We start from the raw sequence: 22,214 nt of genomic DNA, 5'->3' as shown, positions 1-22,214 counted from the left end.
CCCATCTACTAAAATACAAAAATTAGCCAGGCATGTTGGTGGGTTCCTGTAATCCCAGCTACTCAGGAGGCTGAGGCAGAAGAGTCGCTTGAACCCGGGAGGCAGAGGTTGTGGTGAGCCAAGATTGTGCCACTGCACTCCAGCCTGGACGACAGAGTGGGTGAGACCCCGTCTCAAAAAAGAAAAAATTGGGCCAGGCGCAGTGGCTCACGCCTGTAATCCCAGCACTTTGGGAGGCTGAGGCGGGTGGATCACCTGAGGTTGGGAGTTCAAGACCAGCCTGACCAGCATGGAGAAGCCCTGTCTCTACTGAAAATACAAAATTAGCCAGGCGTGGTGGAGCATGCCTTTAATCCCAGCTACTCAGGAGGCTGAGGCAGGAGAATCGCTTGAACCTAGGAGGCGGAGGTTGCAGTGGGCCGAGATCGTGCCATTGCACTCCAGCCTGGGCAACGGGCGAAACTCTGTCTCAAAAAAAAAAAAGAAAAAATTGTATTGCTTACTAGTCTTTGAAGTCTTTATCACTACCAGTCTGCCTTAACTTTGTGTACTAGTCCTATATTTAAGTTGTGAGATGTCAGAAACTGGGTCCTTTAACTGAGAAATTTCTTTTTTGGTGTCCTGAGAGACTAATGCATGTTGTCAGAACTTACTCAGGTTTTTGTTTTGTTATGTGTGTGTGTGTGTTTTTAGTGTGGCCTTTTATGTATCCCCAAAATCATCTTGAGCATAGGAAATTAGACACTATGCATATAGTATAAGGCTTGCACATCTTTTTTTAAAGTATTTATTCCTCCCGTCTAACTGAAATGTTTTACCCTTTGCTTAGCATCTCTCGATTCCTCCTGCTCCCGAGCTTCTAGTAACCACAATTATTCTCTGTTTCTATGTGTCGAGGTTTTTTTAGCTTCCACATACAAATAAGAACGTGCAGTATTTGTCATTTTGTGCCTGGCTTATTTCTCTTAGTGTCCTCCAGGTTCATCCATGTTGTTGCAAGTGACATAAATTACATCTTTTATAAGGCTGGTATTCCATTGTGTCTGTATACTGCATTTTCCTTATCTGTTCATCGGTTGATTCTATAACTTGGCTATTGTGAATAATTACTCAGTAAACATGGGATTGTATATATCTCTTTGACATACTAATTTCATATTCTTTGGATATATACCCAGAAGTGGATTGCTGGATCATATGGTAACTATTTTTAGTTTTTTGGTTTTTTTGAGGGACCTACGTACTCCATTGTTTTCCACAATGACTGTGTTGTTACATTCCCACCAACTGTGTACCAGAGTTCCCTTTTCTCTACATCCTCTCCAAACTTGTCTTTCATCTCTTTTTTTTTTTTTTTGAGATGGAATCTCGCTCTGTCGCCCTGGCTGGAGTGCAGTGGTGCCATCCCGGCTCATTGCAACCTCCACCTCCCGGATTCAAGTGATTCTCCTGCCTCAGCCTCTGGAATAACTGGGACCACAGGCGCGTGCCACCACGCCCAGCTAATATTTTGTATTTTTAGTAGAGATGGGGTTTCACCGTGTTAGCCAGGATAGTTTCGATTTCCTGACCTCAAGATCCCCCCTCCTCAGCCTCCCAAAGTGCGTCCAGCCTCATCTTTTTGATAATAGCCATTCTGACAGGTGTGAGGTGGCTTGCCCATATTTTTAAAGAGTTGCTTAAGGCCGGGCATGGTGGCTCACACCTATAATCCTAGCACTTTGGGAGGCTAAGGTGGGTGGATCGCTTGAGCCCATGAGTTCGAGACCAGTCTGGGCAACATGGCGAAACCCCATCTCTACTAAAAATAAAAAAACTGAGGTGGGACACCTGAGCCGGGGGAGGTTGAGGCTTCAGTGAACTGTGATCACGCCACTGTGCTCCAGCCTGGATGACAGAGTGAGACCCCATCTCAAAATAAAAAAAAAGGTTGTTTAATGAGAAGATAGTAGCTGATCTTATACTCACGTAATTCTGGGAACAATTGTGGTATTTGTTGTTATCTGCGTGTGCTCTGTGTTGGTTGGTGGGGAGAAAAAAAAGAGAAACAAGTTGGTAGTCGCTCTTCTCCATCGTAGATATGCTTGATTTGGGAATAAGTACTGAATATAGTTGAAAAGAAAAGAAATTAGTATTCCTTGTTTCCTTATTTAGTTTTCTGCCTGCTGAAAGCAATAAGTATGTTACCTCATATTCTTCCTTTATTGTTTGCTTGGAGTAGTCCCCCTCAGAGTAGTACTTGAAAGTTGGAAATAGGTAGAAATATGAACCTTCTGCAGTAGGGCTAATCAAGGGTTGTCTCCCAAGACCATGCAGGAGCCATAGGAAACATGAATTCAGTCTGAAGGAAAAGTTAAAAAAAAAACAAAACCACAGTTGGGTACACACAAGGGGCCAAGTGAAAGGCAAAATATAAAATAGAGGATTTCAGTGTGTACCCAATTGAGAGTGCTCACTGTGCTAGAGTGAAACCTGAGAGTTACTAAGAATAACTTCACACATCCAGGCAGTCAGGTCTGGGGTATGGGAGAGAGAACAGAATCCTGCCTCAGATGCCATACTCCATGCCCTGCATACTGAGCAAGACTGTCTAGTTCGCTTCGTTCTTCAGATAGTTTGGACTCGTTGCTCACCTTCCTGGGGGAGCTTTTGGAGGTCGCAGAAGATTCTGGCGACTCTTGGAAAGGATATTTTTATTAGATTTGATTATAGCTGAGAGTTGTCCAGCTTCCAGAAGAGTAGGACCTAACTCATTTTCCTTAAGTAAGTAACTTTTTTTAAAGTTCAGTTTTCAGCTTTGTCTGACTGACAAGATTTTTTTTATTCCGGTACAAAGGACTAAGTTAAAAGTGAAGCCATTATTGCCTTTTGTTGGTTTACCTTGTGAATGGCATTTGAGATCCTGGAAAATACATCTCCCAGTTTGGTTGCCGTGTCTTTCTGCCTGATACTTTTGATGACGGTGCTCTCTCTGCTTGGTCTCAGGACAGGCAGAGAGTTTCTGGCATAGCATTCAAACTCAAGAAAGCTTGCTGCTTCAATTTTTACTTATGGAAGACTATTCTCTCCGCAGATTTTTGCAGCTCAAGTAGCAGTCCTCCTTTCCAGCCCATCAAAAGCCATGTAACCATTCCAACAGCCCATGTGATGCCTTCTACTTTAGGGACCTCTCCTGCCAAGCCAAATTCTACACCTGTTGGACCCTCTTCCTCCAAACTCCCTTTGTCAGGGTTGGCTGAAAGTGTGGGAATGACAAGAAATGGAGACCTCGGTGCAATGAAACTTTCTCCGGGCCTATCTAGAGATCTCGTGTATCTCTCTGGTGCTCCTGGAGAAAATGGAATTGAGCAGTCCTGGTTTCCAGCAGTGGGCCATGAAAGACAAGAAGAGGCAAGGAAGTTTGATATTCCTAGCATGGACTCTACCCTCAATCAGTCGGCAATGATGGAGACACTTTATTCAGATCCTCACCACCGAGTCCGCTTCCACAACCCAAGAACCAGCACAAGCAAGGAGTTGTACAAAGTGTTGCCTGAGGCCAAGAAGGCACCGGGCAGCGGGGCAGTGTTTGAGCGGAATGGGCCACATTCTAATAGTAGTGGGGTCCTCCCTTTGGGACTCCAGCCTGCTCCCGGGCTCTCCAAGCCTCTGCCCTCTCAGGTGTGGCAGCCGAGTCCTGACACTTGGCATCCCCGAGAGCAATCTTGTGAACTCAGCACTTGTCGGCAGCAGCTGGAATTGATCCGTTTACAGATGGAGCAAATGCAGGTAGAGGTCCATCTTTCCTTGGTTTTCTAGGTTCTGTACGTTCTTAGAATTATAATAGCTTTTGTCCTTTGAATTTTGGCTTTAAAGAAAATAGCTGTAAAAAGAAGGAAGATGTTTGTAGACAGGAAATACAGGCTTGTGAGCTGTTGGCCATTGAATCTGTTTGGTGGTCAAATTAAGCACCAGCTAGGGTCTCCAAAATAGCAAAAGGTTACAAAGGAAAATTTAAAAGGTATTTATACGAGTCACTAGGCTACAGAATTTTATTTAATCTTCATAGTGTACTAACGAGGTAGATGTAGAAACTTACCAGGTTCTTAGACTACATAATCTGTCCAGGGTCATAGAGCTGGTGATTGGTAGAGCTAGGGTTTAAAAACCATCTTTGAGGCCAGGTGCAGTGACTCATGCCTTTAATCCCAGCACTTTGGGCCAAGGCGGGCAGGAGTTCGAGACCAACCTGGCCAGCAGAGTGAAACCCTGCCTCTACTAAAAATGTAAAAATTAGCCAGGTGTGGTGGCATGCGCCTATAGTCCCAACTACTCGGGAGGCTGAGGCGGGAGAATTGCTTGAACTTGGGAGGTGGAGGTTTCAGTGAGCCAAGACCACTCCATTGCACTCCAGCGTGGATGACAGTGAGACTCTGTCTCAATAAATAAATAAATAAATATGAAAACCTTCTTTGAGCCCCTGTGTTCTATCACTTTCGTATTTTCTTTTTTCTTTTTTTTTTTTGAGATGGAGTCTCGAGTGCTGGAGGCTGGAGTGCAGTGGCGTGATCTCGGCTCACTGCAACCTCCACCTCCCAGGGGGGGTCAAGTGATTATCCTGCCTCAACCTCCTGAGTAGCTGAAACTACAGGTGCGTGCCACCACACCTGGGTGGTTTCTGTATTTTTAGTAGAAACAGAGTTTCACCATGCTGGCCAGCCTGGTCTCGAACTCCTGACCTTGTGATCTGTCCGCCTCGGCCTCCCAAAGTGCTGGGGGGTGGGGGGTGAGCTACTGCACCTGGCCTGTATTTTCTTTTTTCTTTTCTTTTCTTTTCTTTTTTTGTGTGTGTATGTGTTTTTTTTCTGGAGACAGAGTCTTGCTCTGTCTCCCGGTGGCATGATTTCGGCTCACTGCAACCTCCACCTCCCAGATTCAAGCAATTTTCCTGCCTCAGCCTCCTGAGTAGCTGAGAACCACAGGCGCATGCCGCCACGCCGGCTAATTTTTTGTATTTTTTAGTGGAGGCAGGGTTTCACCCTGTTGCCCAGGCTGGTTTAGAACTCCTGAGCTCAGGGAGTCTGCCCGCCTTGGCCTCCCAAAGTGCTGGGATTACAGGCGTGAGCCACCACGCCCAGCATATTTTCTTTTAAAAAATCCTTATGCTGCTGAAGAGTGGGAAGGAAGGGAGCAGACATATTCCCCTTCCTTGGTTGGTGAGGACATCCTAGCTCCTGGTTTGCCTCTGTTGCTAGATAATAAAAGATAACTGACCTTTTCTTAGAAACTAGAGCCTTTTTGAACAGGGAGTGTTCAGTTGGCAGAAGCCTTCCTGGCAGGTTCTTTCCAGTCATGCCTCAGAGCTAAAATTATTTCATAAACATTGGGCCTCATCAGGCTGAGCCAAGTTGGGCCTTGACTACAGACCCAGCTGATTACTGCTCAGGTGTTTTCAGGCATGTGTGGGTCAAGATCAAGCTCATCTGGGCCTACTTGCCTTTCAGCTTCAGAACGGAGCCATCTGCCACCATCCTGCTGCTTTTGCTCCTTCACTGCCCATCTTAGAGCCAGCACAGTGGATCAGCATCTTGAACAGTAATGAACACCTTCTGAAGGAAAAAGAGCTTCTCATTGATAAGTAAGAGGGAAAGGGGTACCACAGAGCCAGACTACTCTCCCAGGCCCCACTGAAGACACCTAATGGAGTCTTCCCAAGGGCAAAACATTCCTCCTCTGTTTAGGCCCATGTCTTGCCTCACGGTGGAGGCAGTTTGATAAGCAGCCTAGTCATATATATAGCTAGTGTAATAGGCCAGTTATGTATTTCTTTAGGGCTCTAGGGAATGCCTGAAGGGGGTAGCCAGTTCATTGCCTCTGATCTTTTCCTCATTTCCCCTCAGTTATCTTTCTCATTTGTTGTTCTTCCTTCAGAAAATAGTGATATCCAGAATCTAAGAACTTGCTTACATAATAGGGATTATACTTAGTAGGGGCTTATATTGCGAGGGGTTAGCATCAGGACCTTGACCTGATTCTACCGGCTTGTGCAGGCAGAGGAAACACATCTCTCAGCTGGAGCAGAAAGTGCGAGAGAGCGAACTGCAAGTCCACAGTGCCCTCTTGGGCCGCCCTGCCCCATTTGGTGATGTCTGCTTGCTGAGGCTACAGGTAAGTATTGGCAATCAAGATGGCATTCTGTTTGTCATAACTCAGTGTCTTCCCTATGCTTGGCACCATTAGGTATCCAGGAGATACGAAAGAGATCAAGTGATGTAAGTGTCCCTGCCCTCAAAGAGTAAACATACTAATTATAAAGCACCCTTTATCATGCCCTAGTGGTGGCAGAAAAGGCTAAGAACCAGGTGAAAGTCCAGATGCCTGGGTGTCAAGACATACTTGGGAGAAAGGTAGATAGTAAAGTCCTAGAGTTGAGTGATGTTATGAGAAGTCTTAATCTTCTAGCCCTGGCCAAAAGGAGAGAGAGGCAAACGTAATGCGGGATTTAGAGCCATTCTTTCTTTTTTTTTTTCCTCCCTGCTCTGTCACCCAGGCTGGAGTGCAGTGGCACAATCTCGGCTCACTGCAACCTCCGTCTTCCTGGTTCAAGCGATTCTCCTGCCTCAGTCTCCCAAGTAGCTAGGATTACAGGCGCCTGCCACCATGCCTGGCTAATTTTTATGTTTTTAGTAGAGATGGGGTGTCGCCATATTGGCCAGGCTGGTCTCGAAATCCTGACCTCGTGATCCGCCTACCTAAGCCTCCCAAAGTGCTGGGATTACAAGCGTGAGCCATTGCACCCGGCCATTCTCATTTTTATCCTCCATATCTAGGAGCAGCTAAAGAAGATAATATTCTCACTGAGATCAGTGGTTGTGGGGGTTGAGAGCTTGAAAAGCCTGCTTTGTTGACCAAGCTTCTGCAGTTTGGGCATTTGAATGTTGGATATTTGACAGGTTATAGCACTGGCTTTGCTACCTAATTAAGGCAGTATCCTGTCTCATAGAATCAGAATGTTAACAGTGGGAAGTGCCTTAAATAAAATCTAGTTAATTCTTCAAATTTACTGATGAAAGAATTGAAGGCCGGGCGCGGTGGCTCAAGCCTGTAATCCCAGCACTTTGGGAGGCCGAGACGGGCGGATCACGAGGTCAGGAGATCGAGACCATCCTGGCTAACACGGTGAAACCCCGTCTCTACTAAAAAAATACAAAAAACTAGCCGGGCGAGGTGGCTGGCGCCTGTAGTCCCAGCTACTCGGGAGGCTGAGGCAGGAGAATAGCGTAAACCCGGGAGGCGGAGCTTGCAGTGAGCTGAGATCCGGCCACTGCACTCCAGTCTGGGCGACAGAGCGAGACTCCGTCTCAGAAAAAAAAAAAAAAAAAAAAAAAAAGAAGCCCGAGAAAGAGGAAGACCTTGCCTGAGATCACGTAGAGAATGAGTGGAGGGAAGCCAGGCTTTAAGCCCAGGTCTTTTGATGTCTTGTCTTGGGTTCCTTCCAGTATACAGTGGCTTAGGTGCTTTAAGGCAGTGATTCTCAAATGTGAGTGTGCATCAGAATCCCTGGAGCGCTTGTTAAAACACAGATTATTGGGACCCATCCCTATAGTTTCTGATTTGGTGGGCCTAGGAGTTAGGCTTAAGAAATTGCATTGCACATTGCTAACAAATTACAGCAATAGGTAAGGCTGATGCTGTTAACCCTAAGACCCAGTTGAGAACCACTTCTTAAAGAAATTATTGGAGAAAAATGATATTTGACCATGAAGTATGCTGGGAATAAAGTACATGAGACTATAAGGGTAGAGAACAGTTACATATTGAGAATCTTTCTGGCAGGAATTGCAGCGAGAAAACACTTTCTTACGTGCACAGTTTGCACAGAAGACAGAAGCCTTGAGCAGAGAAAAGATTGACCTTGAAAAGAAACTCTCTGCTTCTGAAGTTGAAGTCCAGCTCATCAGAGAGTCGCTCAAAGTGGCGTTGCAGAAGCATTCTGAGGAAGTGAAGAAACAGGAAGAAAGGGTGAGCTGAATAGCTGATAGCCCTAATTCACAAAGGAATTGGCAGTCAGCTGTCTACTCTAAAGCCTAAGCTGTTTCTGGCCCCCATTCCTGAACTAAGAGGAGACAGTTGGGTGAGATCCTCCACGGACTTCTCACACAGAATCATCACGGATCTCCTTTTTGCTAGAAATGGAACTCTCCTCCCTCCCTCATTTTTGCTTCATCTCCACAAAACCACAACAGTCAGGGAAAGTTGTATGATCCCTCACTGTCCCAGGTTGTGCTGTGCAGTGTACCACCAGCTGGTCTGGGTAGAAAACCAACTTGAGTACTCACACCAGATGGCACTGTTGCAAGATATTTAAATACCTGTGGTGTATTTATATCATTCAGTCTGGTTTCTCACCCTTTCTAAAAAGTAGAGAAAAATTCCATGTGCGCCAGGCATGGTGGCTTACACCTGTAATCCCAGCACTTTGGGAGGCCAAAATGGGTGGATCACTTGAGTTTGGGTGTTCGAGACCAGCCTGGCGAACATGGCGAAACCTCATCTCTACTAAAAATACAAAAATTAGCCGAGTGTGGTGGCTAGCGCCTGTAATCTCAGCTACTCGGGAGGCTGAAGCAGGAGAATAGCTTGAACCCAGGAGGTGGAGGTTGCAGTGAATCAGGATCACGCCATCACGCTGTTGCACTCCAGTCTGGGTAATAGAGCAAGACTCAGGGGGAAAAAAAAAAAATTCCATGTGCACAGCTAGTTTGGGTGTTTTTTTTGTTTGTTTGTTTGTTTTTTTGCCAGTACTCTTAAAATTGCCTTAGGTTTAAAGTTCTTTGGTTTTGTTGTTATCTCCTAATTCATGGCTTGCTTTAAAGCATGTGTTTTTGGGGAACCAGTTTAGTAATGTTAAGTTCTGGACCACTTAAAACAACTAGAGCAATACTTCTCAAACTTCAGTGTTTCAGAATCACTTGGGGATCTTGTTAAAAATGTACATCAGATTCAGTAGTTCTAGGAGGGGGCCTGAGATCCTGCATTTTTTTTTTTTTTTTGACATGGAGTTTCACTCTGGCACCCGGGCTGGAGTGCAGTGGTGCAATCTCAACTCACTGCAACCTCAGCCTCCTGGGTTCAAGCGATTCTCCTGTTTCAGCCTCCCAAGTAGTTGGGATTATAGGCGCCTGCTACCACACCCAGCTAATTTTTGTAATTTTAGTGGAGATGAGGTTTCACCATGTTGGCCAGGCCAGTCCTGAACTCCTGACCTCAGGTGATCCACCTACCTCAGCCTCCCAAAGTCCTGGGATTACAGATGTGATCCACTGCACCCAACTGGATTCTGCATTTCTGACAAGCTCCCAGGTGATGCTGATGTTATTGGTACTGGAAGGACTTAAGAGGGTTTGTTAAAAAAGAAAATTTAAAGTTGAGTTAGGCTGGGCACTGTGGCTTATGCTTGTAATCCCTGCACTTTGGGAGGCTTAGATGGGCAGATCATCTGAGGTTGGGAGTTCGAGACCAGCCTGACGAACATGGAGAAACCCGTCTCTACTAAAAATACAAAATTAGCTGGGCGTGGTGGCACATGCCTATAATCCCAGCTACTCAGGAGGCTGAAGCAGGAGAATCAATTTAACCCGGGAGGCAGAGGTTGCAGTGAGCCGAGATTGCTCCATTGCACCCCAGCCTGGACAGCAAGAGCAAAACTCCGTCTCAAAAAAATAAAATAAAGTTGAGTTAGTGAGTTTAAAAATAATAATAATTTACATATCTAAGTTAAGTAATTAAATACCAGTAGATTTATAATAAAATTAGTAGTTCTAAAAACAAATGAAAAAATAAAAAATTTAATAGTTCTGGCCAGACTCAGTGGCTCATACCTATAATTCCAGCACTTTGGGAGACTGTGGCAAGAGGATTGCTTGAGCTCAGGAGTTAAGACAAGTCTGAGGCCAGGCGCGGTGGCTCAAGCCTGTAATCCCAGCACTTTGGGAGGCCGAGACGGGCAGATCACGAGGTCAGGAGATCAAGACTATCCTGGCTAACACGGTGAAACCCCATCTCTACTAAAAATACAAAAAATTAGCCGGGCGAGGTGGCGGGCACCTGTGGTCCCAGCTACTCGGGAGGCTGACGCAGGAGAATGGTGTAAACCTGGGAGGCAGAGCTTGCAGTGAGCTGAGATCCGGCCACGGCACTCCAGCCTGGGTGATAGAGCGAGACTCTGTCTCCAAAAAAAAAAAAAAAGACAAGTCTGGACAACATAGTGAGACTCCTTCTCTTAAAAAAAAAAAAAAAAAATTTTTTTTTTCCCCTAAAATCAGGTTTATTACTCAGAGCAAAATTTGCCCATATAATACATTGCTCTTCAATTTTTATTTCTACGTGGTTATGCAGTCTGAATGACTAGTTTACAATCCCAGGTGGTATTACAAGTTTTGTTTTTGCCGGCCGGACACGGTGGCTCACACCTGTAATCCCAGCATATTGGGAGGCCAAGGCATGTGAATCACTTGAGGTCAGGAGTTTGAGACTAGTCTGGCCAACATGGTGAAACCATGTCTCTACTAAAAAAAAAAAAAAAAAACGAAAAACAATACAACAGTGGCCGGGCACGATGGCTCACACCTGTAATCCCAACACTTTGGGAGGCTGAGGTGGGCAGATCACAAGGCGCAAGGTCAGGAGATTGAGACCATCCTGGCCAACATAGTGAAACCCCATCTCTACTAAAAATACAAAAAATTAGCTGGGTGTGGTGGCACACGCCTATAGTCCCAGCTACTTGGGAGGCTGAGGCAGGAGAATCGCTTGAACCCGGGAGGCGGAGGTTGCAGTGACCCAAGATCACGCCACTGTACTTCCAGCCTGGCGACAGAGCAAGACTGCGTCTCAAAAAAAAAAAAAAAAAAAAAAAAAGCTGGATGTGGTAGTGGGTGCCTGTAACCTCAGCTGCTTAGGAGGCTGGGACAAGAGAGTCGCTTGAACCCGGGAGGTAGATGTTGCAGTGAGCCGAGATCACACCACTGCTCTCCAGTCTGGGCAACAGAGTGAGATTCTGTCTCAAAAAAAAAGGCGGGGGGCGGAGGGTGTGACTGTTGGAAGGGGAAAAGTCCTCGCTGACAAAGAAATGACACTAATGAAAACAAAATCAAGAATGATCCACTGGTGCCAGAGATGTTAGAGAAGCTTGTCAGTGAGCAGTTCCCTACTTCTTGCAGCAAAGGGGAGTATGGGCTAAAAATACTTTAGAAAAATCAAACAGCACCTGCAACACACTCTTAAATAAAGGCCAGGCTTGCAAACTATTCTTTCTTATCCATGCTGCTCAAATGTGAAGGAATTCTATATAAGGCTAAAGTCTAGTGAATCTTCTCACTTCAATTTCCACCTCTCTGGCTCAAGACATTCTTGTGACTTAGCCTCCCAAGTAGCTGGAATGATAGGCGCATGCCACCACGCTGGGCTAAATTTTGTACTTTTAATAGAGACAGGGTTTCACTATTGTTGGCCAGGCTGGTCTTGAACTCCTGGCCTCAGGTGATTCACCCACCTTGGCCTCCCAAAGTGCTGGGATTACAGATGTGAGCCACTGCATCTGGCCCTCACTGCTGCTGCTTCGTGGAATATAGTTTTTCATCAAGTGAGACTAGGACAATCTCTTCATATTCTTTTAGTTCCTGGGATGTTTCACAATACTCTGTCTAATCACATCTGCATCTCTAGACAAGTGCTCCATCATGCTTTCAACAGTTGTGGTTGGTGCATAAAAATTCACCAAGAAATACCCGCCTCTGCTGTGCTGTTGACAGAGATCTTATAAGGAAGTGCTCATTCGCCCAGGTTTTCCAAGTCCCTCACTATTGCTCCTCTGTTCATCAGGGCTTGTATCATACATTTCAAAGTAGCAGAAGTCTCTGGCTGCGGCATGGCTGTCAAGATTAAAGCCAGCTTATAGTCAGGCATTCCCGGAGGCTCGGTGGGCGGCTCGGAACTGGGCTGGTTCCCAGGAAGGGAAGGAGCAGGATGGCAGGGACCTGGAAGTGGCTGGGTTGAGTGTCTGCCGAGTGGCGAAAGCTACAAAAAAATTTTTTAAAATTAGCCAGGTGTGGTGGTGCCACCTGTAGTCCCAGCTATTCAGGAGGCTGAGGTGGGAGAATCACTGGAGCCCAAAAGGTCAAGGCTGCAGTAAGCCATGATCTCACAGTTACACTGCAGTCTGGGTAACAGCAAGACACTGTCTGAAAAAAAAAAAAGAAAAAAAAAAGATTAGTAGTTCTGTACCCCAGCACAACCCCACAGTTATATCTATCTAGAGCTCTCCTCTTTCCTCTGACATATATAGTTGACCTTGGAACAATACGTTTAAGCTGCACAGTTCCACTTGTACGTGTATTTTTTTTTCAACCAAACGCAGATAAAAAATCACATATTCAAGAGATGCAAAACCAGAGTGTATGGAGGGCCGACATATATGCGGTTTCTACAGGACCAACTATGGGACTCAAGTATGAGCAGATTTTGATATACACAGGTGGTCCTGGAACCAGTCCCCCATGTATGCCAAGGGACAGCTGTATTTCTGAATAGTATGCTTTTCCTGCACTTTTTTTCTTCAATGAATTTTAGACATCTGTTTTTGTTTCATGGGAACAGTATCTCCCCAACAACATTGATTGTAATTGTTTTGGATGTTTATATCTGTTTATAATATTTCTTGTTTCCTTAAGGTCCTTTTTTCTGTTTTTGGTGTCTTTCATGTTAGAGGCTTGGTGATCATTGAATAGACGGATATTCGTATTTAAGAAGGAAGCAGGCTGGGTGCGGTGGCTCACGCCTGTAATCCCAGCACTTTGGGAGGCCAAGGTGGGCGGATCACCTGAGGTCAGGAATTTGAGACCAGCCTGGCCAACATGGCGAAATCCTGTCTTTTTTTTTTTTTTTTTTTTTGAGACGGAGTCTCACGCTGTTGCCCAGGCTGGAGTGCAGTGGCGCGATCTCGGCTCACTGCAAGCTCCGCCTCCCGGGTTCCCGCCATTCTCCTGCCTCAGCCTCCTGAGTAGCTGGGACTACAGGCGCCCGCCACCGCGCCCGGCTAATTTTTTGTATTTTTAGTAGAGACGGGGTTTCACTGTGGTCTCGATCTCCTGACCTTGTGATCCGCCCGCCTCGGCCTCCCAAAGTGCTGGGATTACAGGCTTGAGCCACCGCGCCTGGCCGAAATCCTGTCTTTACTAAAAATGCAAAAATTGGCTGGGCTTGGTGGTGGGTGTCTGTAATCCCAGCTACTCGGGAGACTGAGGCAGGAGAATCGCTTGAACCCGGGAGGTGGAGATTGCAGTGAGCTGAGATCGCGCCACCGCACTCCAGCCTTGGTGATGAGAGTGAGACTCCAAAAAAATAAAAAGGAAGCATTTAAAAGCTGGATGAAAGCTGTGGGTTCATGGTGGTTACCTGTTGGACTTCAGTGTAGGATCAGACTTAGGCTACCCTTTTCACTTGGGAACGCTCAAATGTCAGTATCTGGATGTCTTCTCTCACTCTCTCTAGGGAAGAATCTTCAACCTGCTCTCTGGTGGAGAGGCTAGAGGCAGGAATGCTTTTTAGCCTTTGGATTCTCGGTGTTGAGATTGGGCTTAGAGTCCCCATAGTTCTAGACATGGAATTTTTTTTTTTTTTTTTTTTTGTGGAGACACAGTCTTGCTGGAGACTGTGGAGTGGGTGGAGTGCAGTGCCATGATTTAGGCTCACTGCTGCCTCCGCCTCCCGGGTTCAAACTATTGTCTCTCATGCCTCAGCCACCTGAGTAGCTGGGATTACAGGCATGTACCACCACGCCTGGCTGTTTTTTTTTGTTTCCGAGACAGAGTCTCGCTCTATTGTCCGGGCTGGAGTGCAGTGGCCTGATCTCGGCTACTACAGCCTCCGTCTCCTGGGTTCAAGCAGTTCTCCTGCCTCAGCCTCCTGAGTAGCTGGGATTACAGGCACCCACCACCTCGCCCGGCTAATTTTTGTATTTTTAGTAGAGACAGGATTTTGCCATGTTTCTCAGGCTGGTCTCAAACTCCTGACCTCAGGTGATCCGCCCGCCTTGACTTCCCAAAGTGCTAGGATTATTACAGGCTTGAGCCACTGCACCGGCCTAATTTTTGTACTTTTTATAGAGATGGAGTTTTACCATTTTGGCCAGGCTGGTCTTGAGCTCCTGACCTCAACTAATCCTCCCACCTCAGCCTCCCAAAGTGCTGGGATTACAGGTGTGAACCACCATACCCGGCCATATACATAGATTTTTACTTGTTTTCAACCCAATACTTCATCCTCTCTGCTGTGACTTGGTACTCTTGAGTCGGGAATCTCTCTCATTGATTTCTTCGGAGAATAGTCTGCTGATGGGGAAACCCAGGGTGGGGCTGATATCTAGCTAACTTGTATATAGATTTCTAGGGAATTCCCCTGTTTTTCAGATCTGTGGTTGATACTTGCCTCCATCTTGAGCTGGTACTTCAGAGGCTCTTGGGAGTTGGGAGGAGCAGATTTTCTTCCCTGTTGTCTGTAACTCCCACTACAGATTGTAACTTTTCTGCCCCATGTCGTTTATCTCCCCTGTTCACTTTCACCTTTTAAAAACGTTAAAATCTTTCATAAGCTGGGCATGGTGGCTCACTCCTGTTAATCCTGGTACTTTGGGAGGCCAAGGCAGAAGAATTGCTTGAGCCCAGTTCAAGAACAGCCTGGGCAACATAGCGAGACTCCATCTCTATAAAAAAATTTTAAGTCAGGCTCGGTGGCTCACGCCTGTAATCCCAGCACTTTGGGAGACCGAGGTAGGCGGATCACGTCAGGTCAGGAGTTCAAGACCAGCCTGGCCAACATGGTGAAACCCTGTCTCTACCAATAATACAAAAATTAGCTGGGCGTGGTGGTGGACGCCTGTAACCCCAGCTGCTTGGGAGGCTGAGGCAGGAGAATCGCTTGAACTCGGGAGGTGGAGGTTGCAGTGAGTCGAGATCGCGCCACTGCACTCCAGCCTGGGCAACAAGAACGAAACTCCGTCTCAAAAAAAAAAATTTTTTTTTTTTTTAAATATTTGCTGGGCGTGGTGGTACATGCTTGTAGTCTAAGCCACTCGGGAGGCTGAGGTGGGAGCATCACTTGAGCCCAGGAGATCAAGGCTGCAGTGGGCTTGAGGTCAGGGGTTCAAGACCAGCCTGGCCAACATAGTGAAATCCAATCCCATTTTTAGTACAGTATTATTCTGTACTAAAAATAGAATAATTAGCTGGGCGTGGTGGCGGGTACCTGTAATCCCAGCTACTCAGGAAGCTGAGTCAGGAGAATGACTTGAACCTGGGAGGCGGAGGTTGCAGTGAGCCAAGATCGTGCCACTGCACTCCAGCCTGGGTGACAAGAGCGAAACTCTGTCTCAAAAAAAAGGGGGTGAGGGGGTGGGATACAATTCAGGACCAGCCAAATGAAGAGAGACATAGGGTGAGGTCCAGGAGCATCCTGAGAGCAGAGCTTCCATGCCCTCTCCTTGTGTGGAATAAGAGCATGTAAACACAGCACATTTATGTGTTTACCTACCAGGAAGCTCCAGTGAGCTTCTGTGTCCAGAGTTTTTAGTTGGAGTTTCATTTATGTAGGCATGATGAAACTCAATCACCCATCCCTCTCCCTTCCCCATAGTAGATTAGGTTCAAAGCAGTTGGTTTTTCTGGTGATCTGCATCCATTCTGAGTCATAGTATTGGCATAAATTTACTCATGATGGGTTCTGACCCACTCCTGTCCAATTCAGGAAATTCCAAGGGCTTAGAGGTTACCTCCCAGGAACCAGGTACAGAGACCAGACAAATTCTGTATTTCACAACAGAAATGCTGCCAGTTTTTAAAAACTGCCCTAGAAGCCTTTCTCTGTCCTTGATTTGAAAGTTCATTAATTCTTTAGTTTTATACTCAAATCCTAAATGGCAAAATTTATTTAGCTTCCTGCCTTCATTGCAGTAGAACAACATTCACAACCTCAAGGGTTGCTTCAAAAAAAGTTGATGTGGCTGGGTGTGGTGGCTCATGCCTGTAATCCCACCACTTTGGAGGCCAAGTTGGGTGAATGGCTTGAGGCCAGGAGTTGGAGACCAGCCTGAAAAACATGGCAAAACCCTGTCTCTACAAAAAATAGAAAAATTAGCCTGCCGTGGTAGCATGTGCCTGTAGTCCCAGCTACTCCAGGGGCTGAGGTAGGAGGATCACTTGAGCCTGGGAGGTGGAGGCTGCAGTCAGCTGAGATCGCACCACTGCACTCCAGCAGGGTCATAGTGGAGTGAAGGGTAGAGACAAACTTGACATTTCTTCTTCTAGGTCAAAGGTCGCGATAAACATATAAATAATTTGAAAAAGAAATGTCAGAAGGAATCAGAGCAGAACCGGGAGAAGCAGCAGCGTATTGAGACCTTGGAGCGCTACCTGGCTGACCTGCCCACCCTGGAAGACCATCAGAAGCAGAGCCAGCAGGTAGCAGCAATGTCTTGGCATGCCTGGGGTGATCAGGGAGTGGCCAGGCAGGGGAACTTTTTCATCATCTGCTGTATGCAGTTATCCTGTGACTTCCTGAAAGGATAATCCCAAAGCAGTCATGTCCAGATTCACATTTGTCAGATTTGTAACCAGACTGCAAATTTTTGAGGTACCCAGAGTCTTCCTTATGTTAAATATAGTGAACCCCAAGTTTCTCTTCAAAGAATCAGTATGTTCAGCTCTCTTACTCTTTATTTTAAAGTTGAACTTCCAGGTTCTCTTCGCCCTCTTGCTTCTAGTTTCATTAAACAACCTTTTCCACCAGTTTTAATCAGTAGTTCACATCTGTTCCCCTGGTCACCTGCTCCGTCCTGACTCATCCCGGTCACCTGCTTTGACCTGAGTCTCCCCGGTCACCTGCTCTGACCTAAGTCACCTTTAGTTACTTGTTCCTAACTGTCCTTCCCACCAAACTACTCACCGCCCCGCCCACTCTGGCTCATACACCTGCTCTCTTTAAAATAGCCAATCAGAATTAGCTTAGACTGTGTGGTTCAACCCTAGCCAATAGGGGAACAACATAGCAGTAAGGACGACCTGCTTCAGGAATAAGAACTCCTTCCCTTCCCCTGTCCAGTTGTGCTTTTGCCATTGTTCCATCTGCGAGGAGCACCCTTTCTGCAGAAAGTAAAAATTGCCTTGCTGGGGAAATTAAATGTATGTTTGAGTGCTATTTCTTTGCGACACCAAGGAACAAACATTTTGCATTTCTAACACTTGACTTATTTGACCTAAATGTGGGATCCTGTTTCTCAGCTTAAGGATTCTGAGTTGAAGAGCACAGAGCTGCAGGAGAAAGTGACTGAGCTGGAGAGTTTGCTGGAGGAGACCCAGGCAATCTGCAGAGACAGGGAGACTCAACTGGAAAGCCTGAGGCAGAGAGAAGCAGAATTTTCCTCTGCTGGACATAGGTAAATAACCCTGTGGGATTGAGAGGAATGGAGAGAGTTTTTTGTCATAGCCATCCTGCTTACTTACCTGTGTGACTTTGGGTGATTTGGGAAAATCATTTTACTTCTCTTGAGCTTTGTTTTCTTTGGACTGTGAATAATAAGGAAGCAGCTTTTATATCTTTGGCATGGAGTAGGGATGCAGTGGGGGCTTATCTTCATAGCCTTTGTAAGGATCTAACCCCGTGTCTGGCACATAATTCTTAGTATGTGTGTGTTGAATAAATGAAAGCACTTTATAAACTGGGAAATGAGGTATCTGTATACTTTCAAAAGTGGGTACTGGTGGTAAGAACTGAGAGTTATCCACAGTTCGAGCCATGTAGTTAATAAAGGCTACCAGGAGCATCTGTTTCTCCTCAGCCCTAGGGATTGTTCTCCATTGCCATGACAGGTTCTGAGAACAAACAAGATGCCATAATGTACTCTCAGGGTGTCTTGGGAATCTCCTCCATATTAATAGCAGTTTCTGTGTTTCAACAGCCTCTTGGACCAATTCCAGTTTCTAATGGGATAGATTGGATTTCTCATGCCATATTTAACCACAGTGTCCCTGTTGTTTATCTCAGCAGTTGGGCTTTGCTATAAGTAATTGTAGGGACCCACTGGAGGAAACCATTGGTCAGAGTCAGAAGTGGGGTTAGAGGACAAAGTTGGCTTTGCGCCAGACTGTGTGTGCCAAGAAAACAGCTTTTGCATTTTCTGAACTTCCTACAATGTACATGTATGACTTACAATCTAAATACATGTGATAAATATGTATTTTTAAAATATCAAAACAAAATATACAAGAGCCTTGGGCAGGTAGAGAATTGGTGTCACATTGTATAGATTCTGGCCCCTAGGGAAGAGAATTAACATACACTGAGCAGCTTTTGTGTGGCACCCCTTATATTACAACAGACCTAAGTATTATCCCCAGCTACCACTTGGAGGGGACTAAATGTCTTGCCTCAAAATGTTCAATAAATAGCAGAACCAAGAATCAAAGCCACTTGTCTCTAACTTCAGAGTTCTTGAAGGGGCCACTGTCTTTCAGCCTGCAAGATAAACAGTCTGTGGAGGAGACCAGTGGAGAAGGTCCAGAAGTGGAAATGGAGTCCTGGCAGAAGCAATACGATTCGCTCCAAAAGGTGACTGAGGATGTCCAGGCTGTAACGGAGGGTAGGCTGGGAGGAAAGAGAAGATTGTGTATTGGGAGGCAGACATGAATTCTTGGCTTTGGGCTATCTAGGATTTGTTACCAAGAGCTTTTCTTTCTTTTCTGAGAAGTCACCCTGTATAGTAATTTGTATTTAGAATGTCATCCTTATAACAGGCAAACTTGACTCACGTAGAATACAGGCAAAAGTAAGAGGAGGGGTGATATGCCTCTGAATGTCTAGATTAGATGACCCAAAATGGTACTGTAAAGTTTGGTGTACTTTCATGGCTCAGGCCCATACAGAACCCTGAATTGATTCAGAGAACACCTGCAGTCTTTAAAAGACAAGAAACCAGGCCTGTTTAGGGTCCCTTCTTGGATAATCAGTATGACCAAAGCTGTAAATAACAACCACCATAATAGCGCTAGAAATGGCAACCTTCATTAAACTGAATTTTTAGCCATGTCCTTGTACCAAAGAACAAGAGTTTGCACTGGCTATATATAAAGTTGATTCCACTGGCCTGCAGTTATTAGGGTGAGAGTTCCCTTTCCCCAGTAGTGGTCATGGGTCCACACTACATTCCTGTATAAACCTTTGTGATTGGAGCACAGTACTGTGAAGCTAGTTAGCCAGGATTAGGAGTCTAGTTTATATTTCTGTAGGTAGAGTTCACTAATCTGTATCCTGGTCTCGCTGTTAATGGTCTAATAGCCAGACCACATGTCCTAGTGCAGCCCTGTTGCCCTCTGACCTCACTGTCAGCCTTGTGCTGGCAGCCTTCCTTGATAACTTTGCCTTTCAGATTGTGGAGAAGCAGCAACAGAAGATGGATCAGTTGCGCTCACAAGTACAGGTGAGCAGGAATCCTTGGGACATGGTGGGCAGAACTTAATGATGGAATCTCTAGAATTTAGCCAATATTTATTTTGTTCTCTGCTATGCAGGTTGCTCAGTGTTAGGGATACAAGAAGAATGAGACCCCAGTCAGTGCTTCCGAGCCTTGCTGAGAGGACACAAATATAGTAGGGAGTTTCAGCACAGTACTGTGAGAGCAGTGCCCACAGTATCCTGGGGGAGCACAGGAGAGTCAGTGGGAGGAATGGAGGTAAAAGAGAGGTTTCTGGAGATCCTGAACCTAGAAGGATGAGGAGTTAGCCAGGCAAAGAAGAGGAGGTGGATAGGATGTGTTGGATTCCAGATAGGAGGAACAGCATGAGTGGGAACATGGAGACATGAAACAGCATAGTTTAAACGTGGTGCTGCAAGCAGTTTGATACTGCTGAAGTATTCACTTTAAGTTGGCAAGTGGAGACCTGGGCATTCCAGGCTATGGGAGGGCATTTTCTATCAACTAAGTTAGTTTTTTTTATTTTTTATTTTTTGAGACGGAGTCTCGCTCTTGTCGCCCAGGCTCGAGTGCTATGGTGCAATCTTGGCTCACTGCAACCTCTGCCTCCCGGGTTCAAGCAGTTCTCCTGCCTCAGCCTCCCAAGTAGCTGGGATTACAGGTGCCCGCCATCATTTCCATCTAATTTTTGTATTTTTTTGTAGAGACGAGGTTTCACCACGTTGGCTAGGCTGCTCTCGAACTCCTGACCTCAGGTGATCTACCCGCCTCGGCCTCCCAAAGTGCTGGGATTACAGGCATGAGTCACCATGCCCAGTCTATGACAGCATTTAATTGGGATATGATGTGGTCAGGTTTGCAACTCGGGCTCAAGTGTGGAAGATTCGCATCCTGGAGAGAGGGAAGGTCCAGGGGACTGTTGGAGAAATTCTTGTGAGAGATGATGAGGGAACCTGGCATAAGGCAGCATAGCAGCAGGGAGATGTGAGGGGATAGATTTTTTTTTTTTTTTTTTTGAGACAGAGTCTCGCTCTGTAGCCCAGGCTGGAGTGCAGTGGCCGGATCTCAGCTCACTGCAAGCTCTGCCTCCGGGGTCCACGCCATTCTCCTGCCTCAGCCTCTGGAGTAGCTGGGACTACAGGCGCCCACCACCTCGCCCGGCTAGTTTCTTTTGTATTTTTTAGTAGAGACGGGGTTTCACCGTGTTAGCCAGGATGGTCTTGATCTCCTGACCTCGTGATCCGCCCATCTCGGCCTCCCAAGGTGCTGGGATTACAGGCTTGCGCCACCGCGCCCGGCCCCCGAGGGGATAGATTTAAGTGACTTTAGGAGGTAACATCAAGTGGAATCAGTGACTGACAAGATGTAAGGGTTGAAGAACAGGGAAGAATCAAAGATGACTCCAGGTTTCTATTTTGGGCCAGAGTGGGAGTGTTTTTAACTGGGTTCTCCAAGAAATCTTGGGTAAAGCAGGTTCACTCAGTGTCTCTTTGGACTCTAAAAGTTTTCACACCAAAACACCTGAAGTGCACTTATTTTGAGGGAATAAATGGAGGCTGCAGCCTTGCCTTTGCCATTATGTGGATTGGGCTACGTCTATCTGGTTCACCTCTTTCAAGTCCTGTAAGGAGGTAGTCAAGCCTGGCAAGCATTTTAATATATACCCATTTAAAATCCCAGGTTTTTAGTAGAGTTTTTAATGGATCTCAAATTAAGTTTCCTAGAACCCTTGGGGTTCTACAAAGTTTGGAAAGGCCTGACATTTTAAATGGCACATTTACCTATGATAAGACTACTTAAGCAAATTAAAATATCAGGTGAGGCTGGGCACGGTGGCTCACGCCTCTAATCCCAGCGCTTTGGGAGGCCGAGGTGGGCAGCTCATGAGGTCAGGAGATTGAAACCATCCTGGCTAACAAGGTGAAACCCCATCTCTACTAGAATACAAAAAATTAATTGGGCGTGGTGTCACGCACCTGTAGTCCCAGCTACTCGGGAGGCTGAGGCAGGAGAATTGCTTGAACCTGGGAGGCAGAGGTTGCAGTGAGCTGAGATCACGCCACTGTACTCCAGCCTGGGCGACAGAGCAAGACTATATATATTATATATATATATATATATATCAGGTGAATTTGTTGGAATTAGATGGATTCATCGTCACTTTGGATATTTCATGATCACGGGGTGTTTTCCTTGGCAGTTATATTTTTTTATTGATATAAAATGAGAAATATAAAAAAATTGCACACTTCAAATCAGTTTCAAAATTTGAGGAAAAATTGAATGAATGGAATGAGGCAGAAGTTTAAAAGCTTAAATATTTCCCTTCCCCTGACCCCTCCTACACACACGAACACACTTACACAGAACTCACTAGATTAGGCACCTGTGAGTATGCTCTCCTACCCCTTTCCATGTCTCTGAACAGCATTTAATAGACAGTATTGTCAAGAGCACTTGACTGTTAACTCCTAAAAGACAGGAACTGTTGGTGTTCTCCTCAGTGCCTGTCACAGTAAGCGCTCAGTAAATACTGAACTCAGCTGAATAGCACATTCCCTGCCCTCAAGAAAGTTTGTGTTTGAGTGGAGTGAAGGATCATGTGCATAGCCAACTAGAATATTAAGCAGATGTACTTGTAAGCCATGATGGATATGATAGCAAGGTAGGATTAGGATTAATTGGACCTGATTTGCAGATTGAAGAAAGCTCA

The 22,214-nt window shown here is 45.9% G+C and overlaps 2 protein-coding genes and 1 pseudogene across 11 annotated transcripts in view; 1 reads left to right on the top strand and 2 right to left on the bottom strand.

Annotated features, from left to right (window-relative positions):
• The window catches only part of CEP85 (centrosomal protein 85), a 50,435-nt gene that overhangs the window by 23,955 nt on the left and 4,266 nt on the right, over window positions 1-22,214 (top strand). For 7 of the 9 annotated variants that reach the window (XM_077993774.1, XM_077993769.1, XM_077993771.1 and 4 more), the window contains 8 exon segments: window positions 3,074-3,768; window positions 5,484-5,617; window positions 6,030-6,147; window positions 7,816-8,001; window positions 16,341-16,493; window positions 17,313-17,467; window positions 18,546-18,639; window positions 19,457-19,507. In XM_077993774.1, the coding sequence (XP_077849900.1) occupies window positions 3,074-3,768; window positions 5,484-5,617; window positions 6,030-6,147; window positions 7,816-8,001; window positions 16,341-16,493; window positions 17,313-17,467; window positions 18,546-18,639; window positions 19,457-19,507 (1,586 nt within the window). 9 annotated transcript variants of the gene reach the window in all.
• LOC144335174 (small ribosomal subunit protein bS6m pseudogene) lies at window positions 11,444-11,946 on the bottom strand (annotated as a pseudogene).
• Window positions 11,444-22,214, bottom strand: part of UBXN11 (UBX domain protein 11) — a 44,739-nt gene continuing 33,968 nt past the window's right edge. Inside the window, exon 16 of one of the 2 annotated variants that reach the window (XR_013405671.1) lies at window positions 11,444-12,221. The gene's annotated coding sequence lies outside the window, so the exon portion shown is untranslated. The remainder of the gene's footprint in view (window positions 12,222-22,214) is intronic. The other variant, XR_013405670.1, reaches the window with a different exon arrangement.

Source organism: Macaca mulatta, chromosome 1, assembly GCF_049350105.2.
Source record: "Macaca mulatta isolate MMU2019108-1 chromosome 1, T2T-MMU8v2.0, whole genome shotgun sequence".
Taxonomy (NCBI): domain Eukaryota; kingdom Metazoa; phylum Chordata; class Mammalia; order Primates; family Cercopithecidae; genus Macaca; species Macaca mulatta.
Note: the sequence above shows the minus strand (reverse complement) of the source record. Positions and strands in the feature narration are given on the sequence as shown.